The sequence below is a fragment of the Halichoerus grypus genome, chromosome 8, assembly GCF_964656455.1.
Source record: "Halichoerus grypus chromosome 8, mHalGry1.hap1.1, whole genome shotgun sequence".
NCBI lineage: Eukaryota > Metazoa > Chordata > Mammalia > Carnivora > Phocidae > Halichoerus > Halichoerus grypus.
In genome coordinates, this window is record NC_135719.1 from 28,074,800 (window position 1) to 28,101,134 (window position 26,335).

The 26,335-nt window shown below is 40.0% G+C and overlaps 2 protein-coding genes across 2 annotated transcripts in view; one reads left to right on the top strand and one right to left on the bottom strand.

Annotated features, from left to right (window-relative positions):
• The window catches only part of MCEE (methylmalonyl-CoA epimerase), a 35,432-nt gene extending 35,185 nt beyond the window's left edge, over positions 1–247 (bottom strand). Inside the window, exon 1 of the mRNA XM_078078986.1 lies at positions 97–247. Coding sequence (XP_077935112.1) covers positions 97–247 — 151 coding nt within the window. The remainder of the gene's footprint in view (positions 1–96) is intronic.
• Positions 231–24,853, top strand: MPHOSPH10 (M-phase phosphoprotein 10). The gene is made up of 11 exons (XM_036076854.2): positions 231–366; positions 1,979–2,654; positions 3,188–3,342; positions 3,818–3,989; positions 6,480–6,621; positions 8,002–8,069; positions 10,337–10,474; positions 12,592–12,702; positions 18,029–18,136; positions 19,217–19,447; positions 19,845–24,853. The coding sequence occupies exons 1-11, from the start codon at positions 278–280 to the stop codon at positions 19,992–19,994; spliced, it is 2,040 nt and encodes a 679-aa protein (XP_035932747.2). The 5' UTR covers positions 231–277; the 3' UTR covers positions 19,995–24,853.
• Positions 24,854–26,335: the final 1,482 nt, after the last annotated feature.

A 26,335-nucleotide genomic window follows, 5' to 3' on the forward strand; every position in this document is an offset into this window, starting at 1 on the left:
GCATCTAAAGCAGAAACTTAAACGAAGGACGCGTCACCCCTGTGGGCCCCTCAGGAATACAAAACAGAAAGTTTAGAGAAAGGCGCTAGAACTGACCAATGGCCCAGTGAAAGTTCTTGCGCTGCCATTGGCCCTGGCAGGGGGTGGGTCCGGAACCTGTACGCCGCGGAACCTTTGTCTCCAGGGTCCAGGTTGCGCGAGGCGCGTCTTTGTGGCGCGGTTTCCGGGCGGCCCTTTTCCTGTGCATGCGGCGCTGTGTCCCGAGTTGTAGACAGCAATGGCCCCGCGCGTCTGGCGTCGACGGACCTTGGAGCGGTGTCTGAAGGAGGTTGATAAAGCCACCGGCCAGCCAGAGTGCTTTCTCACGTAAGTGAACGGAATCCGGGCTCGGGGTGCGGCCCGGGGCTCACGTGGGCGCGGACTGCTGGCCCCCAGCAAATTCTGGAGTAGGGGGAAGGTGAAGGGAAGCGTACATCTGTTTCCCTCAGATTTCAGATAGTTACGCTCCCCTAGCCTATCAAAAAATTTTAAATTGTTAAATGCTGTACAGTGCAGATCTCCCAGTCGTGTAGTAACCAAACTAAGCTCAATTAGGAACGCCCCGAGCCTTCCATTGAGTCTTACGCACCCCCCTACTCTTCAGGTGCGCGTGCACTAGGTTGGTTGCTCTTTTCTCCAACACGCTCCCAAACCACCCAGTGCTTACTTACTCATCATACTTTATTGAAAGTATAAAATTTGTTGTCTATCCCCCCCCCCCCCACGATGAGCTTCTTGAGAATTAGGACTTTCATCTCTCTTCCCAACACAAGCTCTTCGTATTTTGTTGAAGGACTTTAAGTATGATCTATGAAAGTGTGGCTCTCAGATTTGTGTTTCATACCCGACCTTTCCCTTGAGCTTCAGGCGCACAGCAGCTACAGCCATGTACGCTCTCAGCATCTCAAATTTCTTATGTCCGAAATGACCTGTTGTTTCTGTTTTACTCTCTTATACTCTGCCCTCCCTGAAATCTTTTCCACATGCACCTGCCTTCCCTACCTGAGTAACTGGCACCTCTGTTTTTTCAGTCGTTCAGACATTCAACTAAGCTGCTTCCTTGATATCTTCCTTTTTCTCATTTCTACCTCTAATTCATCAGCAAATTTTGTTGGTTCTATCTTCAAACTATATTCTAAATTTGACTGCTTGTCACAGTATCTGCTGCTCTAACCCCTGCACAGTTGTTTATCATCCTTTGCCTGGATGGCTGTGTCAACCTAATTACTGTACTTTCGTTCCTTTCCCTCAGTTGGCCATCTTTCCAAAGTGTAAATTACATCATTTTCCTCCTTTGCTTAAAATCATCTGATGGCTTCTCTTTACATTTAAAACAGCAAACTCTTACCTCTGAGCCCTGCATGATACAGCTCCCATCTACCTCCCTGGCCTTCTGCCTCCTTCACACACTCCAGCTATGCTGGCATTTCTGTTCCTCAAACTCACCAAGTTCATTTCTATCTTAGGAAATTTGTTCTCACTGTTTTTTCTGCTTGAAATATATGTTTCCAGGTCTTTGTAAGACTGTCTCCTTATATACAGGTCTCATTTCAGATGTCACATCTTCAGAGGTATTCTCTGAGCACTCTTGCCAAAGCAAGTGTTAACCATTGGCTGACTGAATGGAGTGGCATATAATATAGCAGAGTTGGGCATTTAAGGCTAAGATTCACTATATATCTTTAAGCAAAGAGGTGTGTAATAGTTTGCCTGCCTAAAATCCATATAGCAGATCACAGACTTAGTTATATATTAGTGTGGCGTCTTAGCAAGATAATACACTCTTAGGGGCCAGAATCTATACTTAAAATTGGTATTTCATTCAAGTTTGATTTTGCACAAGAGTTGGGCTTCTTTTTCCTTTTAATTCACAGTGCTGTGAAATTATTGCCTATAATTATAAATCTCTTTAAACTTCCTCCTTGTGCTCCCTTAATAGGATTCAAGATGAATTGGCATCAAACTTCACTTCGTTAACAAAAGTACTTTATGATTTTAATAAAATATTAGAGAATGACAGGATCCACGGAAGTCCGTTAAAAAAACTGGTGATAGACAATTTTGATGATGAGCAGATTTGGCAACAACTAGAATTGCAAAATGAACCAATTTTACAGTACTTCCAGAATGCAGTTAGTAAAACCATTAAAGACAAAGACATCAGTCTTCTTCCAGAGAATGAAGAGCAGGAGTGTGAAGAGGATGGCTCAGAGGTGGAGTCTGATGGCCAGGAGGCCCTCATACAAGATCTGGAGGAGGAGGAAGTGGCTGACCTGAGTGGTGATGATCCTAAAGTGGATGAGAGAGCTAAAAACTTGAGCAAAGTTGATCTGAGGAAAAGTCCAGTTTTCAGTGATGAGGATTCTGATCTTGATTTTGATATCAGCAAATTGGAGCAACAGAGCAAGGTGCAAGACAAAGTGCCTAGGAAACCAAGAGAGAAGTCCATAGTAGATGATAAGTTTTTCAAACTGTCTGAAATGGAGACCTTTTTAGAAAACATGGAAAAGGAAGAAGAACAAAAAGATGATGAGGAAGAGGAAGACATTGATTTTTTTGAAGACGTTGATTCCGATGAAGATGAGGGAGAACTGCTTAGAAGTCAAAAACCTAAGGTAAAGTTTTGGGAGAAGAGAGGACTTTCTACCTCCTTAAATTAGATTTTGTTCTATTTCTTGAGAAGAGGTTTAAAATACCTCAAAACTCACCAGGGTGTAAATGAAATATTTAGATCAATTGAAAACAATGGACTAGAAAAATTAAACCAAAGCTATCATTTTCTTACCACATTGTTTTGTAGCATAAGAACCATAATCACACGTTAGAGGTATTCAGAATTTCCCTCAAACATATTCTCACCAAACGCTAAAAATAATAGGGAGAGGAAGGCATTTGTATACTTTAGGCAGGGATATTTTGGAAATAGTTATAGTTAAAAGCTTTAGAGTTAGGAATATTGTGCTCTGTCTTACCAGTTACAAATGAATCTATGCTTCCTTCCAGTTTGTTAAAGTCTAGTAGTTCTTACAGTTTTATGGTAGTGTTGTCAGTTACCAGTTCCCTGTATGTAATATGCATACACATATATGCATGATTTAATGTGTTCTTCTGTTCTTAATTGAAAGTTTGAAAAGTCTTTTTACTTTAGTCAGGTAAAAGTTCCAGAAACTTGAAATACAAAGACTTCTTTGATCCAGTTGAAAGTGATGAAGAACTAGCAAGTGTTCATGATGATGAACTGGGTTCAAATGAAGATGAGGAAGAAATTGCTGACGAAGAAAGAGAAGGGAGCATTTCTGAAACGTGAGTATTTTGAATCCTGTAAGCCAGAACCATCCAATTATATGTGTGTACTCATAGTTGTCAAATATGTTTGTCCTAAGAAGTTATATTCTCTAAGATCAGATAGTCACAAGGTAGCCAGAAGAAAGTCTCTGAGTTTAAAGGGGCTTTAGAGATAATCTGATGAAGATAAATATCGCTGGCAGTGGCAATCAAACCTTTATTACAAGGAGCTTTTGTTTGCTTTTTGTGCCAATAAAAATACTGTTATTATTGTGAGATACATTTGTATTATAAATTGAGGAATAATTTATTTTTTATATATTGCACACTTTTTGTTCCGTTTCACCTAAATAATACCTTCTGTTCCTTAATTGAATGACTGGAATTCTGACTATTTGCATAAGGTATACAGAATATCTTTTCTAGAGAATTGGTTTTGTTTTCCTAATGAAAAATAGTGTATTATCCTTTCATAAGTGTTTTGGTACTATAGTGATGAAGATAATGACCTTGAAGAGAGTGAAGACAGTAAACAACATAAAGAAACCTCGAAAAGAGTGACCTTTGCTTTGCCAGATGATGAGGAAAGTGAGGATACAAATATCTTAAATGTACAGAAAGATTCTGATGAAGTTAAATCCTCTTTTGAAAAAAGACAGGAAAAGGTAAGAATTGGGAATTTAAGGAATTTTTTATATGTTTACCAGAACTGTGCAACTCACAGGTAACTAATCTACTCTTGTTCTTGGTGGAATGCTTACTTATCCTTTATTTATTTATTTATTTTTTAAAAGATTTTATTTATTTGACAGAGAGAGATCACAAGTAGGCAGACAGGCAGGCAGAGGGAGAAGCAGGCTTCCTGCTGAGCATGGACCCCGATGCGGGGCTTGATCCCAGGATGGGGGAGGGGATCATGACCTGAGCCGAAGGCAGATGCTTAAAAAACAAAAATCTGGGCGCCTGGGTGGCTCAGTTGGTTAAGCGACTGCCTTCGGCTCAGGTCATGATCCTGGAGTCCCGGGATCGAGTTCCGTATTGGGCTCCCTGCTCAGCAGGGAGTCTGCTTCTCCCTCTGACCCTCCCCCCTCTCATGTGCTCTCTCTCTCTCTTTCTTGCTTGCTCAAATAAATAAATAAATAAAATCTTTAAAAAAAAATAAAAAACAAAAATCTTGGTGCTACTCTCTACCAGACACTGTATAAAAATCCCCATGTGGAAGGTAGCTAATTTGCAAAAGTGCTGTATTTCCCAACGTGTGGCTTTCGATTTGTGTAAAAACCTGTTTTTTCCCTCTGTCCCTGGTTTCTTTATACTAATGGCATTTTTTTTTTTAAATTAGCTGTCCTGTGAACCTCTCTTTGTAGCTGTTTCAACTGCTCATGAGGATACTGCTTCTTTGAGATAATTTGTAGATGGCTCCACAAAGTCTGAATGTTAATTAATTCCATCTCAAACACATCTTCCAAAGTTGATAAAAATTATTTCCTTATGAAATGATTTCAGACAAATGAAGTGCCATTTGCAAAAATAGATATAGCCTGGCTCCAATTATTTGTCTTTGCCATTTAACCACATTAAAATTATATCACACAATTAGAAACGAGGCTAGGCAAATAATCAGATATATCATGGATATCAAAAGAATTATTAGAAAAAGAGAATGAGTTAAATCCATGATTGTCAGATTGTTCCTAGAAGAGAGAGAAGATTTAAAAGAGGGGGTGGGCAGCATTGGGAAAGAAAATGTGAAATTGCATTGAGTTAGTATCCTAACCTCCCTGTGTCTTCTCAAAAAAAAAAAAAAAAAAGAAAAAAAGCAGGTTTAGTTTTACTGGAGAATTATATCAGACTTTCAAGAAATACATGATTGAATGTTGTTTGATCAATTCCCACATATAAAGAGTACACCTTCCAAACTTTTTTTTTTGTGAAGCTATTATAACATGATACCCAAACCTGACATTAAAACACTCACACACAGTTTCATTTATGAATAGTGATGTAAATATCCAAAATAACACAGTGAAAGACTAACAACACCACAACTAAATGGGCCTCATTTTCTTGATTCAGGATTAGAAAATCTATTACTATAATTCTTGGTTTTAACAGAATAACAGAATAAGGAGAAAACCATATGGTTCTTTTACATGTCAAAAAGACATTTGATGAAATTCAGTATCCATTCCTAATTTTCACTTGTGGTGAAATACAAACCCATCTAGCCGGAAAGTGCTGTCATGCTCAGTGGTGAAATTCTAGAAATACCCCTTTAAAATGAAGAATAAGAATGTCCACAATTACCGTTACCACTGTTTTTTAACATCCTTATAGAAGTATTAGTGCAACTACGAAAGAGAAAGATAAGAGGTAAGAAAAACTAAAGTGAGCGTTAATATTTGCAAAAGATACTGGAAAAACCTAAGCAGATGAATTGAAAGCTATTAGGAAAAATATGAGAACTCAGTAAAGTGACTGAGAAGGCTGGCATTCTGTACACTATAAAGTCATTATAGATGTCTTTTAGTAGTTAGAGATAATTTGGATTTGGGAGTGTGGGGTCAAAAGAGGCTCCTTCAGCTACTAATGTTCTAATAAATTAATCTTGTAATGCTCTAATAATTAAAATTGATAGTGGCTTGTGAATAGATAGACCATTAGATTAGAACAGAGCCCAGAAATCTATCCAAATTCTTCTGGGGGAATTCAGTATATTATAAACATGGCATTTCAAATCAGGGAGGGAAAGAGGAGGGTCATCTGCAGCTTGTTACCCCACCTCAAGTGTCAGGAATAGGAGGTCACTGTTGGCTTAGTAATAAAACGGTGGCAAGATTAAAACAAGCGTATTGAGGAATAATGCATTTCTTGTTTTTGGGCTTTTAAAGATGTTAGTTGAGGGGCACTAGGCGGCTCAGTCATTAAAAGTGTCTGCCTTCGGCTCAGGTCATGATCCCAGGGTCCTGGGACTGAGCCCTGCATCAGGCTCTCTGTTCAGCGGGAAGCCTACTCTCCCTCTTCCAGTCCCCTTGCTTGTGTTCCCTCTCTCGCTGTCTCTCCCTCTGTCAAAAAAAAAAAAAGTTAGTTGCTTTTATTTAGCTATAATCCTGATTTTGTTTCCTAAATGTGTAATAACTTTTTCTCTTTCTTAGATGAATGAAAAAATTGCATTTTTAGAAAAAGAGTTGTTGGAAAAAAAACCTTGGCAGCTTCAAGGGGAAGTGACAGCTCAAAAGCGCCCAGAGAACAGCCTCCTAGAGGAGACTCTGCACTTTGACCACGCAGTCCGCATGGGTACGTGAGCCCACTGGGCTCCTGCAAGTGTGTGTTTACTCGCTTTTTCTACGGTTCTATTTCATAGAGAAGTTTTATTTATTTCCCCCCAACTTTTCATTTTAAAAACTTGTAGTATCATATGATCTCACTGATATGAGGAATTCTTAATCTCAGGAAACAAACTGAGGGTTGCTGGAGTGGTGGGGGGTGGGAGGGATGGGGTGGCTGGGTGATGGACATTGGGAGGGTATGTGCTATGGTGAGTGCTGTGAATTGTGTAAGACTGATGAATCACAGACCTGTACCTCTGAAACAAATAATACATTATATGTTAAAAAAAAAAAACAACAAAGATAGTAGGAAGGAAAAAATGAAGGGGGGGAAATTGGAGGGGGAGACGAACCATGAGAGATTATGGACTCTGAGAAACAAACAGGGTTTTAGAGGGGCAGGGGGTGGGAGGATGGGTTAGCCTGGTGATGGGTATTAAAGAGGGCACGTTCTGCATGGAGCACTGGATATTATATGCAAACAATGATTCATGGAACACTACATCAAAAACTAATGATGTAATGTATGGTGACTAACATAATAAAATTAATTTAAAAAATGTAAAAAAAACTTGTAAGCATACAGAAAAGTTGAAAAAAACAGTACAGCAGACATATAGATGCTGTTGAGCTGGATTCACCAGTTAACATTTTGATATATTTGCTTTCCCTGCCTTGGGTATGTATGTGATTGAGTGTGTATACTTTTCTCCCCTGAATCACTTGAAAGTAACTTACCAGTATCATGATTCTTCACTCCTCTAAGTACTTTTACATGTATCTTCTAAGAAATAGGACATTCTCTTACATAGCCACAGTACTATTAATTCACCCAGCAATTAGTAATATGCTAATTAGTGCCTACAGGGTACCTAATGTGTAATTTATAATGATTTCTGCTAGTGATCTGTGTGCATTGCCTACTTTCATTGTCTGCCGATCAAATTGTGTACTCTAACCAGAAACCCTGGTCATCTCATCAAATTCTTTCTTGTACCTATGAAGTCAAAGTGAATTTCCATTTTATCCACTTCTAGAGAGAATAAAAAAGATGGGGAGAGTACCCAGGTGCATGGACTAAAAGTATTAGTGCTTATTACCAGATACTCTCTGGTTTGGTGGTTCTCAAACTGGAGGGAGCATCAGAAGAGCTACTTAAACACAGATAGGGTGGCCCTTCTCCACCCCCACCCCCAACTTTCTGATTCAGTAGGTGTGGAATAGAGCCTAAGAATTCACATTTCTAACAAGTTTCCAGGTGTTAATGCTGTTGGTTCAAGAACCACCCTTTGAGAACCACTGGTCTAGTTTATATCTACCTAATGAGTATATGTTATATTTCCTTTAGCACCTGTGATCACAGAGGAAACCACCCTACAACTGGAAGATATCATTAAGCAGAGGATAAGAGATCAGGTCAGTAAGAATGAAACTTAACAATTTAAAATTCACTGAAATTTTTAGAAATAGTATGAGACTCTTTTGGGACCATCACTCTTCTTTGTTTTCATAGAAATTTTGTTTGTATCAATTCTTCATTTATTTTTTATTTTTTATTTTTTTTTAAAGATTTTATTTATTTATTCATGAGAGACAGAGAGAGAGAGAGAGAAGCAGAGGGAGAAGCAGGCTCCCAAGGAGCAGGGATCCCGATGTGGGACTCGATCCCAGGACTCTGGGATCATGACCTGAGCCAAAGGCAGACGCTTAACTATCTGAGCCACCCAGGCACCCATCAGTTCTTCATTTAAAGCCCTAAATCTACCCTGAAGTCTACTACTAAGTATACACTATCCTCATTTTTTGTTGTTGCTTTTGTTGTGTGAGACACTGCCTTTCACTAGTGCTCTGGAAAGATGGGCACTTGTTCGTGAGGAGAAGGGGGCGGCCAGAGCTGCTGCCGATCTTCCTTGCCCCTTGTTCACCTGTCTGTTGGTGCCTGGTGAAGCTGGTGGAGGATGATAGGTATGGTGACTGGTTCCGACCTGATGTGGTCATACTTGGGACCTTTCATCTAGGCACAGTATCTGCTGGGACAAATAAAGGGTTTATTTTTTTTTCAAATGTTAAAAACCTAGCAAAAGGGCACCTGGGTGGCTCAGTGGGTTAAGCGTCTGCCTTCAGCTCAGGTCATGATCCCAGGGTCCTGGGATCAAGCCCTGCATTGGGCTCCCTGCTCAGCGAGGAGTCTGCTTCTCCCTCTGCGTGCTGCTCCCCCTGCTTGTGCTCTCTCTCTCTCTCTCTCTGTGTCAAATGAATAAATAAAATCTTAAAAACAAAAAAACCTAGCAAAGTTTTTGTTTAAGGATTGATCTTAGATTCCTAGAGCAACCACTTAAAAAGTATAGGAAGATAATCAAAAACACAATTGATACATTAAGATCGAATACTGAAAAGTGTTTCAATAACCCCAAATGAGGAAGGAAAGGATGCATGTGATGATGGAGGTTGAGAAATCCCATGGTTTGCCATCCGCAAGCAGAAAACCAGGAATGCTGCGTCCCAAGACCTGAGGACCAGGGGAGCTGGTGATAAAGTTCCAATCCGAGTCCAAAGGTCTGAAAACTAGAAGCAGTGATGTCCAGGGACTGGAGAAGATGGATGTCCCAGCTCAAGTAGAGAGCAGATTCACCCTCCCTCCCACTTTTTGTTCTGTTTGGGCCCTCGGTAGATTGGATGATGTCCACCTGCATTAGTGAAGGCTTCTTCTTTACTCAGTCTACTAGTTCAGATACTGATCTCTTCCAGAGACATCCACACAGACACACTCAGATATAATGTGTTACCATCTAGGCATCCCTTCACCCGGTCAAATTGACACGTGAAATTAACCATCATGGTGGGCAACTGGGAATGAAACCTGCTGGGGACCCCTGAGGATCTATGTAGAATTTGTCTCAGATTTACCCCACCGGGAATGGATCTGCTGGAATATTTATCCACTAAACTCAGTCCTTAACGGGTCAGGAGCTGCCTCTGGAGGTGTTACGTGCTAGACACCTCAGAGCTGTCTTGAGCACAGGCAGGCAAGATCCCCTGGCATTCCAGAAACCCGCAGGATAAGCAGAGTCCCAGCTTGAGATGGGAAGCTGTCAGCATGTACAGACGTGGTTTCCCTGCAGCTAAGGTGAACTCAGAGATGGGCCGGGGATATGAAGCAGGGCATCTACACACTCTGCTACAGAGGTGTTCAATAAGTATCAATCACATGGGAAAAGAGAGAATTGATCTTATTTTGTGAACTTAGAATAAAACAGGGTGTGTGACATGTACAATAAGGGATGGCTTTAAAACGTGTATGTTTGCTCCAAATAGGAAGAGTTTGAAGGGTAGATACTATATGTGGACTATCCTTAAATTTGAATGCAACAAGACAAACAAAAAGTATTGACTTTTAAACAAACCATGATGGGGAAATGGGGAATTAAAGTTGGTAACCAGGAGAAAGATGCATTTAAAACAAAAACAAAAAGGAAACTTAAGTAATGCTCTCTTTGCTTTTCATTAGTACTTATTTTTTTGTGACTTGAATAGTCATTTTGCAGGTTGAAATTAATTACTTTTTGCTATAATTTGCTTACTCTGGATTGACCATAAATATTCCAGGGGAAGAGTCTTATGTGAGCCTAGAATGAAATGATAGATTCTGTTAATTTATGTGCCTTCCAACTTGTACATTGCAGGCTTGGGATGATGTAGTACGTAAAGAAAGACCTAAAGAGGATGCATATGAATATAAAAAACGTTTAGCGTTAGACCATGAGAAGAGCAAATTGAGCCTCGCTGAAATTTATGAGCAGGAGTACATCAAACTTAACCAGGTAAGGAAGCCCAGAAGGCAAAGCCATCATTAAAAAAAGAGAAGTAGAGAATCAGTTCTACTGGTTCCACCCTGATGGCTGAAATTCATGAAATAAATCTTGAGCTCTTGGTTCACCTCATTTAAATGTGAGACAGTATGTTAGGGATAGAGGGGTTATAATATTGCCACTGAATTTGAGGGGGTAGGAGAGCTTATTTTGCAATTATTCATTGGTCACCTAATTGTTCCACAGCTAATTACTCTCCAGCAATTATTATAGTAGTCCTACAATTTTAAAATCAGTTCTTATTAATACTTTAGAAGTTACTGATAGAACATTATCTGTGAAATTCATTCAGATTTTTGGTCTGGTGGGTTATTTGGTTTTTGATTCTTGTTTCTTTTTACTTAGATTCTTTAAAAAATACCTGGTTAAATAGGACAAAGTCGTATTTCCAATAATACTATATTACCAGTATAGTGATTGAATTATTTCTTCACACTTGATTTATTGAGGATGTGGTCAGTATGTGCTTGGGGATGAGATGGCGTTTTTATTTGCAAAAGCCATTTAAGATTCCTGCCAGATTTGATTAATTAATGTCACTTTAGCAGCAATAGCCATCAGTGCCCTGGATGCCACTGTTAAGTTGAAGATCTGGAAAGATTTGAATTAATTCTTCCTGGCTGCTTTGCAACCCAAAGTGGTAGTTGAAGGAACATGTCATTGAACATTGCCTGGCTACTTTGAGAGGGTTCAGTAAATACAGAAAGCATTTTGTAACGATGAGAGTTAAAAATTAAATATGTAACACGACAGCTATACCAGCCCTGTAAATACTAGTTTTATTTATGTCTCAGAATTCAGCAGCCAGTTCACAAGGTTTTTTTTGTTTTTGTTTTTTAAAGATTTTATTTATTTATTTGAGAGAGAATGAGATAGAGAGCATGGGGGGGGCGGTCAGAGGGAGAAGCAGACTCCCTGCTGAGCAGGGAGCCCGATGCGGGACTCGATTCCGGGACTCCAGGATCATGACCTGAGCCGAAGTCAGTCGCTTAACCAACTGAGCCACCCAGGCGCCCCCAGTTCACAAGTTTTTGAGCATGGACTTAATTTAGGCTAATTCTAGAGCCATTCCATTAAGAGTTCATCTGGGGATGATGATGAGTATTTTCCTAAGTTTTGTATCCATCCTGGAGGTAGTAAGCAAGCTGATGGTACGCAGCACATGAATGAACTTCTAGTTGTATGTGTATGATTTCACAGCCATTACTATCTGGGATGAGGCAAACAACATGTTCAGGATAAAAAAATGAGTTAAGTTAAAATAAAGAAGCACTGGCAAGTGCTTAGATGTGGCTGAAGGTGGGCTCTGATGACAGACATTGGAAACAGGCCCCAGTGCATCTCTGGCATCAGGGTTGTGGAGGCAAAGAGCCAGTCACTTCCCCATTCTGGTGTGGTTTGTTTTGTTTTTGTTATGCCTTAATAAAAAAGCAAATAAAAACACTCGTAGCCTTTTAGAATAAGCATTATGGGCAAAGGGAAAAGGGGATTGTGAGCATTTGGGTTGTTTCTACCTTTTGGCTGTTGGGAATAATGTTGCTCTGAACAGATGTTTACATGTGTTTGAGAACCTCTTTTTAAATTCTCTTGGGTATTTACCTAAGGATGGAATTGCCAGGTCATATGGCAGTTCTCTGTTTAACTTTCTCAGGAGCTGCCTCATTCATTTCCATTGTGACTGCACCATTCACATCGTCCCCAACAGTGCACAACAGTTCCCAATTCCTCAACATCCAACTCTTGTTACCCAGCTCCCCTTTCTTTTAATGGTAGCCGTCTGAGTGGGAGTGGCTTAGTTCTTGACAGAAGTAAATACCAAGGGGATTAAATTGTAAGTTCTGAATCGCAGAGGGAGGGGCTGCTGCAGCTCCTAAAATGCACACCACATTGCTTCTTTGGCTGGTGCTGGCACTGTCATGGTATTGATAACTTTGGTTCTGCCTTGTAATGTGTCTTGAAGCCAAAGCCTTGATGATGAGAAGTGGGGACATACCCTTATTGACCCTTGTGTTTTGTCTATGGTGTGTATTAAGCTGCTCAGTCTGATGTTGTTGAACTTATTTCCTAAGCAAAAAACAGCAGAAGAAGAAAATCCAGAGCACAAAGAAATTCAGAAGATGATGGATTCCCTCTTCTTAAAATTGGATGCCCTCTCAAACTTTCACTTCATCCCTAAACCAGTAAGTGTGTTAACAATTTTGTGTGTAGTCAGAGCAGATATGACCTTAATTCCTCTTTGAGCTTCTGTGAGGCTAGCTCTTTGTTTGGTTTTAGGATATAAACCTGTAGGAATTTCTAGTCCTAGACAGTTCTGGCTTCCTCTTCTGATCCACCCTGATCTCCAGATGGGCCCTTGCCAGACCTAAAGTCAGCCACGGGGTCTCTTCATTTCTCACTCTTTTCTTGTTGTTCAGCCTTCAGTTGTATTTTCCTCCTGTGGTTGGTCTGGGGACTTGTAATGTCTGTACCTGGTATTTTCTGAATACCTGCTATTTGCCATATTAAGTTCTTTATGTATGTTAACCCCTTTTCCCCAATTTTATTAAGATGTAATTGACATGTAACACTGTGTAAGTTTAAGATGTACAACAGTGGCTTGATAATACAGGTTCCTCCACCACCAGAAAGCAAAATGTTCCTATAAAACCTTTCACAAACCTAAATGGGGTAGAGCAAAAAAGCAATTACCATTAATTAAATGGAATTTTTTTTTTTTTTTTTTAGCTTTTCAGACCCCAAAAATAACCTGTTCTAGGCTTTTCTGATACTTTAGGACCAATCTCGTAATGGATGCACAAATAAATTGAGATGAAGCACAGATGCTCAAAGACACTGTTTAAAGCTATGGAGGGTTGATGCTGAGCTGCTGAGTGTAGTTCCTGAGGAAGGAGCTGGGCAGGGCCGCTCACTGCACAACAGATGCTGAATGCTGTTTTTGCTTTCACTTTTTTATAAAAGTGAAAATTCTTTTCAGATATTTGTCAGTTAGCAAAAACAGGTACTAATGTAGGTCTTTTTGTGAAAGCAACGTGGCCTAGTGTGAACTTTTGAAAGGCATGGCATACCTGGGTGTGTATATTGGGGAATGATTACCACGGTAAGTTTAGTTAGGGGCGCCTGGGTGGCTCATTCGTTGGGTGTCTGCCTTCGGCTCAGGTCATGATCCCAGGGTCCTGGGATTGAGCCCCACATTGGGCTCCCTGCTCAGTGGGAAGCCTGCTTCTCCCTCTCCCACTCCCCCTGCTTGTGTTCCCTCTCTCTCTCTCTCTCTCTCAAATAAATAAAATCTTAAAAAAAAAAAAAAGTTAATATCCATCACCCCATATAGTTGTAGTTTTCTTTTTATGATTAGAGCTTTTAAGATCTACTTTCTTAACAACTTTGAAGTATACAATACTGTTAACTGTAGTCACCCTGCTGTTTTAAAGCAGAGCAGAGTTTTATTAAAATACACTCCAAGGGAGGAGCGGGCCAGTCAAGAGAGACAAAGGCCCCAGAAACTCTGGGGTGTGGGCTTACATCATTTTTTTCTTTTGGGAGGGTCCTAGGGTGGCAACATTTGAGTGACAGGCCTGGATTATTAATAATTAGCCAGGTATTCATGTCCTTTCCAAAATGTATTCTAAGTGCCTGCAAGAGTGGGCAACCACAACATTATTTCTATTCTAGAGACATAGGTCAAATAAAGACTAAATCTACTGCTAGATGGGTAGAATGTGGCGGTCCCTGGGCAGGGCCCTGGCAGGACATCTAAGGTCCATCCTCCTGTCGCGTGCCTAGTTTCCTGCCTAACAAGATCACACGGTATTTGTCTTTCTCTGTTTGACTTATCTCACTTAGCATAATGCCCTCAGGGTTCATCAGTGTTATCACAAATGGCAGGATTTCCTTCTTTTTATGGCTAAATGGTATTCCATTGCGCGTGCCTGCGCGTGTATTTATATATGCACCATAGTATCTTTGTTTATTCATCTGTTGATGGACACTTCTATTGTTTTCATGACTTGGCTGTTGTAAATAATGCTGCAGTGATCTTGGGGGTGGAGATATCTCTTTGAGCCAGACAGGAGCACCAGCTTGGCTCTATAGATGGGCAAGGCTGCAGGCTGGGATCTCGACTTGAACACTCCTGCGAGGAGCAACAGTCTGCCAAGATCCAAGCACTAGTTGCTAGAAGCCCTGCCCTTGTTCTTCATCCCAGTCTGATTCTCAGTGGTCAAGCCCCAGAGATTCCCTCCATGATCCCCGTGACACAGACGGGATTGGGCCTGCCCAAAAGTGTCCTGCAATTGTGGGGAGCTGGAATGCCACCTTGGGCTCCCTTCCCACTGGAGAAACCATAGGCCAGGTCTCTCTCAATGGGGCACGGTGCCGGCCTGGGAGAGGGATGATATGGTGAGAGTATAGCCTCTCCTACCCTTCTAATGTAGTCCTTCTCAGTCTCTGTGGTCCAGAGGGTTGCTTCAGCCTCACCCTCCGGTTCTGGGATTTTCCCAGTGCTATCTCATCTATGGATAGTTGCTAGTTAGTTGGTCTTGTGAGGAGGACTAAAGTTGGGATTGATGATGGTAGTGGCCGTGCCCATTAACTCTTCATCCACAAAACACTAAGGCAGATAGTAGTCTTTCTGTTTTGCAGATGAGGAAACCAAGGCTTATTAGGACATTGGGAGGGTTGGATCTAACTGGGTTTGTGTTCTCCCCGTTGCATCATGTTCCCCGCACCAGGCCCAGATCTCCAGTGATCTCCTTGTCTGTCTGTCTGACTCCCCCACGCTTGGCTCAGTGTTTCTATACTTTTTAGAGCTTCCTTTCCTTCTCATTATCCTCTGTGAACCCATAAAACATGCTGTGCCATCCTTTTGGTACTTGCTCACCTATTGCCCCTTTGTGTCCCTTGTGTTTTCTAGAAATGAGGTATCATGAATTTCAGGGACTAGTCTAGAAGTCAGAAACCTGAATTTGATTCTGCCCCTAACTAGCTTTGTGAATTAGGCAAATTGCTTCACTTTTCATCTATACAGAAAAGGTAATCACCAAAATCCTTCTGATTCTTTGATGGTTAGCTGTTTTGTCATGTGTGAGTATCTTGTCTTTTCAGACAATCAGCATTTATCACCTGCTTTTTGTTTGTTTGTTTTTGGTTAATCAGGTGTAATTTATGACAGTAAGTTTTTGGTGGCAGGAGCCATCTTTAGATACCAAAGCGCCCAGTGTGGGCTAGGTAATAGATGAAGAAAAGAGAGGAATTCTCAACCCCTCTTGCCAGCAGGTCTTACTGTGAAAAAGTTATTGATGTGAAGAACATGATCCCTTCCTGTGCTTTACAAGGCCCCACATGATCTGGCTCCCTCTCACCCCTCTGGTCTCCACAGCTTTCTGCCCCCAGCCACACTGGTCTTCTTCCAGTGCCTTCAGTGGGGCAGGACGCCCCCCTTCCTCACACCTTCCTGCTGGGCTCTCCTCTGCTTGTAGGCTGTACTTCCTTCTTTCCATGGCTGGCTCCTTCCTATCTCTGGGGTGTCAGGTTGAATGCCATCTCCCTCCTCCCTGCATTCATTTCCCTCAGCACTGTGATCGCCATTGGTCGATTGCCGATCGTTCTCTACTCGTTTCCAAGCCAGCACAAACGTGTTTTGTTCACCGCTGTTTCCCTGCTGTGTCCATCACACTAACACGGAGCCTGACATGGGGAAGTACTCAGACCTTCCTTGGAACCTTGGGAATTGAAGAAGGAGGGAATGTATTTGGGCCTACATGACCCAGTTTGAAAGCCTTTCTCATTCCTCTTCAGAAATATAGAATTTTTGGTACAGGTTCCCCTTAATATGAACTTTTTTTTTCATATTCAGTTTCATATTTCATGATGTCCTTAAACCCTGTTGACCATTCATCATTTTTTGTGTTGTTTTTATTTTCTGGGCTATCTCCCAGTTTCTTTGTATTTCTCTTTGAATTGTAGAATGGAATACAATGTTCCTAATAAATAAGTAAACAGTGGTCCAATGGAAGAAATTATTTCTTTCAGACTCTGACATTTTTTTCTGTTAGAATCCAGGATCCTGTTGCGTGAATGACTTATTGTTGTTCTCTCTGAAATTTCCTGGGGCACACATCTGCTAGTTGATTGTCATGTGGCCAGGACTGCGGTAAGGAAAGGGGTGTGTGAAGGCATCAGTGACACTCTGCAGTAGAGCCCCTCTCTCCTCAGTCCTGTGTTCCTTCCAGGGCACACTTCCATCCTTTACTCCACTGAAGTGACAGAGCCCCTGTCCCTGCCCCCTGGTGCTCCTCAGAGATGTGCAAGAATTAGATGCAAAGAGCATTAGTGTAAGTGTTAGGTGAATAATCACTGGTGTCCTGTTATTACCATGATCAGTATGAAGCTTGTTTTAATTTCTGTCTTTCCTGGGCATTTCTTTCCAAAAAAAAAGGCTCTTCACTTAATATTGCATAACATTTCTCCTTTTTACAATTAATAGGTTTGATATACTTCAATACTGTTTTAGTTTTCCAAAGCAGTTCTATATCATCTCACATTTGTTTGTAAAGCTAGGTTTTCAGTAGCTGGAAAATGAGAAAATTTGTTTATCAGGAGCCTGTTTTTGACTCTTCTGATAAGCATTTTTCCTTGCATCTTTTTCTATATATTTCTTATAGCTGGCCTTTCTTCTATGACCAAAGGCAGGATAATATTCACAAAAATCTATTTATTTAACATTAGATAGGATTGTTGGAAAATGTCCACATCCGTGCCAGATGGGAATAGTTTAGTGCAGTAGGTGAAAGAACTGGTGTTTGAATATGGCAGAAATGTCCTGCAAACGTGTAGAAATAGGTCTTCTTGGTGCAGCAGTGAGACAGAGAAGACCCTCAAGTACTCAGATACCAAGATTCCTCAAGCAGGAATGCCCACCAACACTGCCATCATTTCAGTTAGCTTAAGATTTTTGCTATCAACCATCTCACATTTTAAATAATCTCCATAAACTTTTATTTTTTTTAAACCTAGGAGAGCTTTTGTAAAAGATTTATTTATATGAGAGTGAGTGAGTGAATGGGGGGAGGGGCAGAGAGAGAGAATCTTCAAGCAGACTCCCTACGGAGCATGGAGCCCTATACGGCACTTAATCTCATGACTCATGAGATCATGACCTGAGCCAAAACTGAGTCAGACTTTTAACCAACTGAACCACCAAGGCGCCCCTCCATAAAGTATTTTATGTATTATGCTTTAAATTAATAGGGTCACACCTTAACAATAGAGAACAAACTGAGGGTTTCTGGAGGAGAGGTGGATGGGGGGTGGGCTAAATAGATGATGGCTATTAAGGAGGGTACTTGTTGTGATGAGCACTGGGTGTTGTATGTAAGTGATGAACCACTACATAAAAATAATAGTAAAGTCAATTTTAGTAAGGATAGTAAGAAAAATAGTTTCATAATATAAATATTTTATATTAGGACTATTTCTGACTTCCTCTTAAACGTACTGTCACTTTTCTAGCCTGTTCCAGAGATTAAAGTTGTGTCAAATCTGCCGGCCATAACCATGGAGGAGGTAGCCCCAGTGAGCGTGAGTGATGCAGCTCTCCTGGCCCCAGAGGAAGTCAGGGTAAGAAACCAGTGTTGAAACATTTAGCAATATATATATATATATATAAATTAGTTGTTTATAGCTAGATCTCTATTCAGTGTCATTATCCTGGAGTTTGTAGCTTTTATTCTAATGTATCAGCAGTTTCTAAGTATAGTCAAACTAATAGTATTACACAGTATTGAAATATCAGTCTTCTGTAATCAGATATTATGAGGTACAGGTATGAGAATTATTATAAAAGCTTCTTGTAAATATCTGATGTCTGTATCTTGTTATAATCCAATTTGAATACTAGCAGTGATGTTGGGTTAAAATAAATGGTTTATGTTGCTCATATGCTAGCAGTCCTTTAATATCAGCATTTTCCCCCATTGTTGTATCCGTTTAATGCTTATCAACAATGGAATCACTGTCTAGAATAGAACATTTGGGTTATTAGAAGAAGTTGGATGTAACCAAATGTAGGCAGTCCCTGGCTCATGAACATTGGAGCTCATGCATTACACACAGAAACAGTGGTTTCTGCCAGGTCTCATCTTCCCGGCAGGCCTGGCAGCACAGCTCTTTGTCCCTGTGCACTTGCTTTGCTGCACCCACACCCACCCCTTCAGGACCTCTGCCGCCTTTGCAGGTGACGGCCCTGGCAGGATAAGCTGGCAGCTGGAGGGAAGAGAGAGGACATTGATCCTCCTGGATAGATGTTTCCCTTCCATTTCTGGGAGCCCCTCCTGCCAGCCAGTGGCTGTCCTCTGCAGCTTAGCTCCGAGGTTGTCCCTAAAGCCCATCTGGAGTCTTAAGTGCTGGAGGGGGCTTGCTTCTGGGACTGTCAGCAGGATAAACCAGCTCTCCAGGCTGCCTTTGCGATGTAGTTTGGGAGCTGAACTGCCACTGTAAGAGTCTGCTTTGTCAAAGAATGCATTCTAGGTCTTAAAGAGCTGAGCTCCCAAAGCTCTATGGGGTGCAGATGGGTACTGCTTACTCAACTCTTGGTGATAGGTATAGCCCATTGGCCATGCTCTGTGGAATTGCTACTCCTCCCATTTCCGAGTTGTGTTAAGTTGGATTAAGTGGTATGCTGGTGGTTACCTTAAATAGGAAAAAAATAAAGCCGGAGATGTAAAAACAGCTGCTGAAAAAACAGCTACAGACAAGAAACGAGAACGGAGGAAAAAGAAGTATCAGAAGCATATGAAACTAAAAGAGAAGGAAAAGCGGAGAAAACTGCTTGAAAAGAACCACCCAGACCAAGTAGAGAAATACACGAAGGCAGTGGCTTCTGAGAAGTTAAAACAGCTGACCAAAACAGGCAGCGCTTCCCTACTAAAGGTAAGGATGCAGGAAAGAAAACCGCTGCAGGGGGCCCTCGTGGGGAAGGCGGTGGCAAGCAGTGGGTGACACCCAGCTCCACGGCCAGAGCCTGCGACACCGCCCGCCTGACGGTGCGAGACCACTGGCGCCTGGCGGGGGTAACAGCCCGAACTCTGGGCCCTCACGGCACCTGGGGCCTGGCAGCCCTTGTCTTCCGCTCCCTCCTCCCTTAACGTTACAAGAACATCGCAGCAGCATAGAGCTCATAGAATACCTCTGTGCTAACTGGTGTGATTTTTCATAATTTATTCTTAGTTTCTGGATTTTTATACTTTGTACACTGTTGAAATCATTTGGCTTTTTTTACTCATAAGCAGATTTTATAGCATAAGTGTGTTATTATTTTTAATTGCAGGATGAAGGTAAAGACAAAGCCTTAAAGTCATCTCAAGCATTCTTTTCCAAATTACAAGATCAAGTAAAAATGCAAATCAGCGATGCAAAGAAAACAGAAAAGAAAAAGAAGAAAAGACAGGATATTTCTGTTCATAAATTAAAGCTGTAGTATATTTTGAATATAATGTAAATATTAATGTGTAAGCTTATATTCTGTCATTGTTCTCTTTTATAATAAATTTTTTGAGAACTTTTCCTTGCATAGATGGCAGATATTTGAGAATTCCTCATTTTGAAAAGACAAACTCTAAACTGTCATTGGAAAGCCCTGAACTGCTTCCTCTGTGAAGCTGGACCTAGCTCCCAAGGCCCTTTCCACACTGTGTCCTCGCTGGGGCAGGTGAAGGCCAGCCAGGGCACTGGCCGGTGGGCGGGAGTTGGCCTGCAGGCTGACCAGGGCCCAGGAGCCAGCCATCCCCATCACAGGCAGCTGTCTACAGCAGGGGTCCTCACTCTTTGGAGTCCTGATGTCCTTCTCCCACTGCCCTGTCAGCCTTTCACAAAACACTGCACATGCCTTCCGTCCTTCCCCTTGGGAGGTGATCTCCCACCCACCTGAACGAAGGCTTCGTTCAGGCTCTAGGGTACCACCCACGGTCAGATGCGTAGAGGGCAGGCAGAACCTAGACGTGATAGAAGGTGAACACAGCAAGGAAGGTAGACTGGCAGTGTGGTGAACCTTCCATGACTACCTCCGCCTCTAGAGAAAACTGCCTTTTGTCTGATAGGAACTCATAGTATGCTTTGATGGAATTGCCCTAAGACAGCTCAGAGCAGCTTCTCCCGAAGCAGCGGGGAAAGCCCTTCTGGTTTTCCATCTACGGGGGTCGGTCAGCAGGCAGGAAGAGGTCGTGGGTGTGTGCTTTCTGCATTTCTGCTTTCTAATAAGCAGAAGCTAGCCACGTCAGGGTAGAACCAGGCTGGCTAGGGCTAGCTGGAGCACCAGTCAGTACTGAATTGTCATTTGTTGGAAGTTTTATTCAGGAGAGTTCTCTTCACTATTTGCCTTTGTCTTCTGAACAGTTCGAGCAACCCCGGGTCTCCGTCTAGCCTTAGTGAAAGTGTCATTTCCTTACAGTGATGGGAGTGTTAATATGGCTCTAAGAGTTCCTGCTTTCTTGTTAAATTCAGTTTGCCAGTCCCCATTCAACTGCGAGCTTAGTTCTCTTTCCCTTGAGTCTTTCTTTCATAATCAGTCATCAGGATCAGAATGTTTGATCCTGAAGTGATGATTCACTTTACCTGTCCAAAGGGCAGTTTGATGTCTGCATAGTTTGAATCCCTCTTATCTTCATTTTTCCCACCACCTTTAGGTGAGGCATATCTGTTCATTCACTTTTTTAATGTAATATTTTATACATTCTAAAGATTATATTCTTTTATATACCTACTCTGTGCCAGGCAGTATTGTCGGTACCAGGGATATAACTGAACAAAACAATAATTCTTGTGCTTAAGAAGTGTTCATTCTGGTGGAATATTTATCTACTACTTCTTTATAAATTAGAAACATCACGTAACGTTGGAGAAACCATCCTTTATCTAAAACACACAACAGGGCCCCTGGTTGGCTTAGTTGGTGGAGCATGGAACTCTAAATCTCAGGGTTTTAAATTTGAGCCCTACATTGGGTGTAGAGATTACTTAAAAAAAAAATCTTCAAAAACACAAAGCAATACTCAGTGGTGCTCTTCATCTGCTTCGCTTGACTATGTAAGGAGGTAAAGAGGAAATCATGGTTCTGAGCGGTGTGTTCATCATTCCTTTACATTCATATATATTTGACCACATGTATCCCTAGTCAATGCATTGTTTACTAGTACTTGAATTTTAGGAAAATAGAACACTGTACACTCACCTATTGCTTGCTTTTTCACTCTTGATTTCCCTCATTCATCCAAAATGCTATTTGTTTTTGCTGCCATATAATATCGTATGCATCTATCATGATTTTATTTACTCTGTCTTGTGAAGATACTTGTTTCGTTTTATATGGAATAATGCCATTTCGAACATCCTGTTCCCAAACACTGTCACTCTTATGCTTTAGCCTCTAATGCCTTTTAGAATAGAATTGCTGGGTAGAAAATGCAGAAGATTAAGGCTGTCTTGTTCTTCAAAGTAGGTGTACAAACTTGCACTTAATCATATCTTTGTCAGACTTGGCATTGGCAGGATTTAAAAAATGTGCCTTTCTGCTGGACATAAAATGATGTACCTGTGTGGTATTAATTTATATTTCTCTGCTAATGAGATGGAGCATTTTGTTGTGTGTTCTCTGTCTCATTTTTAGCTAGTTTTTTAATATTTTAAAATTCACATAAAATATATGTATACATATAAAATAAATAAAAATATATAATTTTTACAGAAAAATTCCAGGAAATTTAGCTCCATTTGCTTTATTATCCTTGTTTTCTTCTGAACAATTTGAGAGGAAGTTAAGAGACATTGTGGCCCTTTCCCCTGAATACTTCAGTATGTATTTCCTAAGAATACGAATATTCACGAACATAGAGCTGTAGTATAATGATCAAAATCAGGAAATTTAGCATCAATATGATGCTATTAATCTGTAGTCCATATTCAAATTTTGTCAATAGTCCCAATAATGTCCTTTCTAGCTCTTTTCCCCTGGTCCAGGATCAAGTAATTCTAAGATCCCTCATTGTATTTAGGTGTTATGTCTGTTGAATTTCCAATTCCTGAGCCTTTCTTTGTCTTGACTAACATTTTTGAGGCATACAGGCCAGTTATATAGACCGTCTCACAAAATTGGATTTGTCTGTTTTCTCAGGATTAGATTGAGGTTGTACATTTTTGGCAGGAAAGCCAAAGCAGAGGTGTGTCTTTAGTACCTCCAGTACAGAGGGTCAGGATAATCCGTTTGTTTCTGTGAAGCTGCTGCTGAAAACATTTCGAGTTTGTTACAGTGATGACCACCAGGTTTCCCCACTATAAAGTTACTGCTTTTCCTTTTTACTTAATAATCAGGGAGATACTTTGATACTCTGAATATCCCATTCCTCAACAAACTCACCAGTTTTGGCATCCATTGATGATTTTCTAACTTAATTTCTTCTATATCTATTACTTGGCATTCTGTAAGGAAAGTTTTCCCTTCTCATTTATTTCAGTATTGACTGATTTTTATATTATTCAATGTTTTTTAATCCTTTTATTATGAATTTTGATTTTCCAGTTGTTCCGGGCCAGTACAGAGGAAGGCCCTTCAAACTAATTTCTGAGTTCTGATATGTTCCCATTATTCTCTGAGCATTTCCTTATTTTCTGGGGCTAATAAATGTTCCAGGCTTATCCTGTCTTTTCCCTGGAATTGGCCATTTTCCCACAGAACCCTGGTTCCTCTTGGAGAATGGTATTTTCAAACAGATGTGCTCATTGCTACTTCGCCCCAGCACCACTCACCAGAGCTAGAAAATTGTGGTTGTGTGGTGTGTGTGTGTTACATGTATTCCAAATATGAGTTCATACCAAAACCTCTGATTCTAATCTAATACCCCTGCAGATTAAATTCTAGTATTCACTCTTTCCTTATTTATAATGCCTTTTCCAACAGTGAGAAATCTTGCTCCCATTATCGTTAGTACATTTATTCATTTACTCAAGCCTAGAATATACAAGTAGTTTTTAGAACTAGTAAACTTATACCACTAGGAAAAGGAAAAAATATGTGTTCTACTGTTGTTGAATATAGTGTTCTATATTTCAGTTAGTCCAAAGCTTTGATATTTTTGTTCAGTTATTATGTATCCTTAGTGATTTTTTTTGTTTAGTTCTGTCAATTAGAGAAGCATATAAAATCTCTAATTATGTTATTTTTTATTTTTTTTACTAAAATCTCTAATTATGATTGTGGATTTTTCTCTTCCTATAATTGTGTCAGTTTTTGCTTAATGCATTTTGAAGACCTATTATCAGGTATATACCCATTTATGGTTTTTTATGTCTTTCTCACAAATTGATGCTTTTGACTGTAAAATGATGTCTTTTTCTCTGGTAGTACTCCCTGTCTTGAAGTCTATTTTCAATATAATACTATGGCTCTTTTGATATTTGTTTGAATAATATGTTATTTTCCATTCTCTTACTTCCCAATTGCCTGTGTCTTTTACATATATCACATAGTTAGGAATTGCTTTTTAAGTCTAATCTGACACATTCTATCTTTTATTTATTTTTAAAGATTTTATTTATTTGAGAGAGAGAGAGAGCGAGCACGAGCAGGGGGAGGGGGAGGGACAGAGGGACAAGCAGACTCCCGGCTGAACAGAGAGCCTGAGATCACTACCTGAGCTGAAGTCAGATGCCTAACCAACGACACCCAGATTCCTCTGGTTCTATCTTTTAATTGGAGCTTTTAGTCCATGCACATTTAATGTAATTATTGGTTTGGTTGTACTTGGTTTTACCATTTTGCTATTTATTTTCTCTTTGTTCTAATTATTTTCTCTTCCTCTTTTTCTGTTTTTAAAATAAAAAAATATGTTAATATTCTACTTGAATATCTTTCTTAATGTATTAGCTCTACATTGCATTGATTTTCAGTTGTTTAGGAATTACAATATGCATCCTTAACTTAAAACAGTCTACTTAGAGTTAATATTTTACCACTTCATATATGATGTAAGACCTTTATAGTGATATATTTACATTTACAATCTCATCCTTTTTGCTATTGTTGTCATCTATAATTCATCTAGGTATGTTAAAATCCTGTGATGCATTGTTACTATTTTTGCTGCTGGCCCTCCAGTTTCTGCCTACTTTTGGTCATTCTCCAATGTTTTCAAGTAGACTTTTTTTTTACACTTTATAATTGTTTATAATTTAAAATTGTAATGAAACATTTGTTTCTGTAATTTTTATATTGTTTGTAATTTTTACATTGTTTATACTTGTTATATGCAAGATTTTTAGCCCAATAAAATATAAGCTACAAAGCCATTACTAGAAAGTTTTTAATTTAACTATAGTCGTGTTTATCAATCTCTTATTTTATGGTAGCACTTTTTCTCTTATTTAAGGAATCCTATAATCCCTTCAAGATAATAAAATTATCTCTTATGCAGGCATATCTCATGTTATTGTATTTTACTTTATTGTGCTTTGCAGATACTGCGTTTTTTTTTAAATGTAATTTTATTATGTTATGTTAATCACCATACATTACATCATTAGTTTTTGATGTAGTGTTCCATGATTCATTGTTTGGATACTGCGTTTTTACAAATTGAAGGTTTGTGGCAACCCTGTGAATGTTGAGCAAGTCTATAGGCACAATTTTTCCAACAGCATTTGCTCATTTCATGTCTCTGGGTCGCATTTTGGTAATTTTTGCAATATTTCAAACTTTTTCATTATTGTATTTGTTATGGTGATCTGTGATCAGTGATTTGCTGAAAGCTCAGATGATGGTTAGCATTTTTTAGCAATAAAGTATTTTTAAATTAAGGCATATACATAGTTTTTTTTTTTAGACAGTGCTGTTGCACACTTAATGGACTGCAGTGTAGTATAAACATAATTTTTATATGCACTGAGAAACCAAAAAATTCATTTGATTTGCTTTATTGTGATACTTTATTGTGCTCTGGAACCAAACCCATATCTCTGAGGAATGCCTGAATTCTAAAAGTTTTGAAATTTGCTTTTCACAATTGTTACTTTAATCTTGTTAGCCTTTTAATCTTTGTATTTATTTGGTGTGAGGTAGGGATCCAATTTCATTTTTCCACATAGGTAACCTATTCTCAAAAGCCATTTATTGAACAGTCAGATTTCCCTCAGTACCCTACAACATTTACTGTGTTGGGGACTGGATTTATTGCATTCCCATAAATAGTTTGGGATTTTCTTGTGCTATGCTATTTATTTCATTACTTGGCCAACCCCTTCACTTGTGAACTGTATCCCATCCCCTCACCTACCTAAGAATATTACTCCAGCAAGTCTCCTTTCTCTCTCCTGCTTCAGATTTCATTCTACCTGAATGTTCCTATCAGCATATAAACATACTGGTTTTTTTCCCATCTTAAATAAACAAAACTCTTAGCCCCACCTCCCCTTTTAGCTCTGCTATACCTCTCTGCTTTCCTTCATTACAAAACCTCTTGAAGTCTACACCTCCTGTTGTTGGAGAGGAAAAACTTTTCCTCTGCCCTCTTAGATTTAGTGCCTGGGGGCCTGTGAATTAAACTGACAAAAGAAGATGAACAGGAAAAATTATTCATATACTTATGGGAGCTTACAAAAGAAGTAGCTTGATAAATGGTTAAAGTTAGGGAAAGGAAGGGGTTAGAAAAGGTCTTTGGGGAAGAGCACATGAGTTTCTAGAAGAACAAATGGGAGATCAGAAAGTTTGTGATAATGGTTGTTCATGCAGGTGGGGGTAGTTTTTCCATTTTTGTGGCCATAAGATTTCCCTGG

Excerpts from the sequence above, each read along its gene's own strand:
- MPHOSPH10 (XM_036076854.2), top strand. The coding sequence starts at position 278 with ATGGCCCCGCGCGTCTGGCGTCGACGGACCTTGGAGCGGTGTCTGAAG. Across the intron at positions 3,990-6,479 it reads TTGAAAAAAGACAGGAAAAG|ATGAATGAAAAAATTGCATT; the intron begins GTAAGAATTGGG and ends TCTCTTTCTTAG. Across the intron at positions 18,137-19,216 it reads TGGCCCCAGAGGAAGTCAGG|GAAAAAAATAAAGCCGGAGA; the intron begins GTAAGAAACCAG and ends TACCTTAAATAG.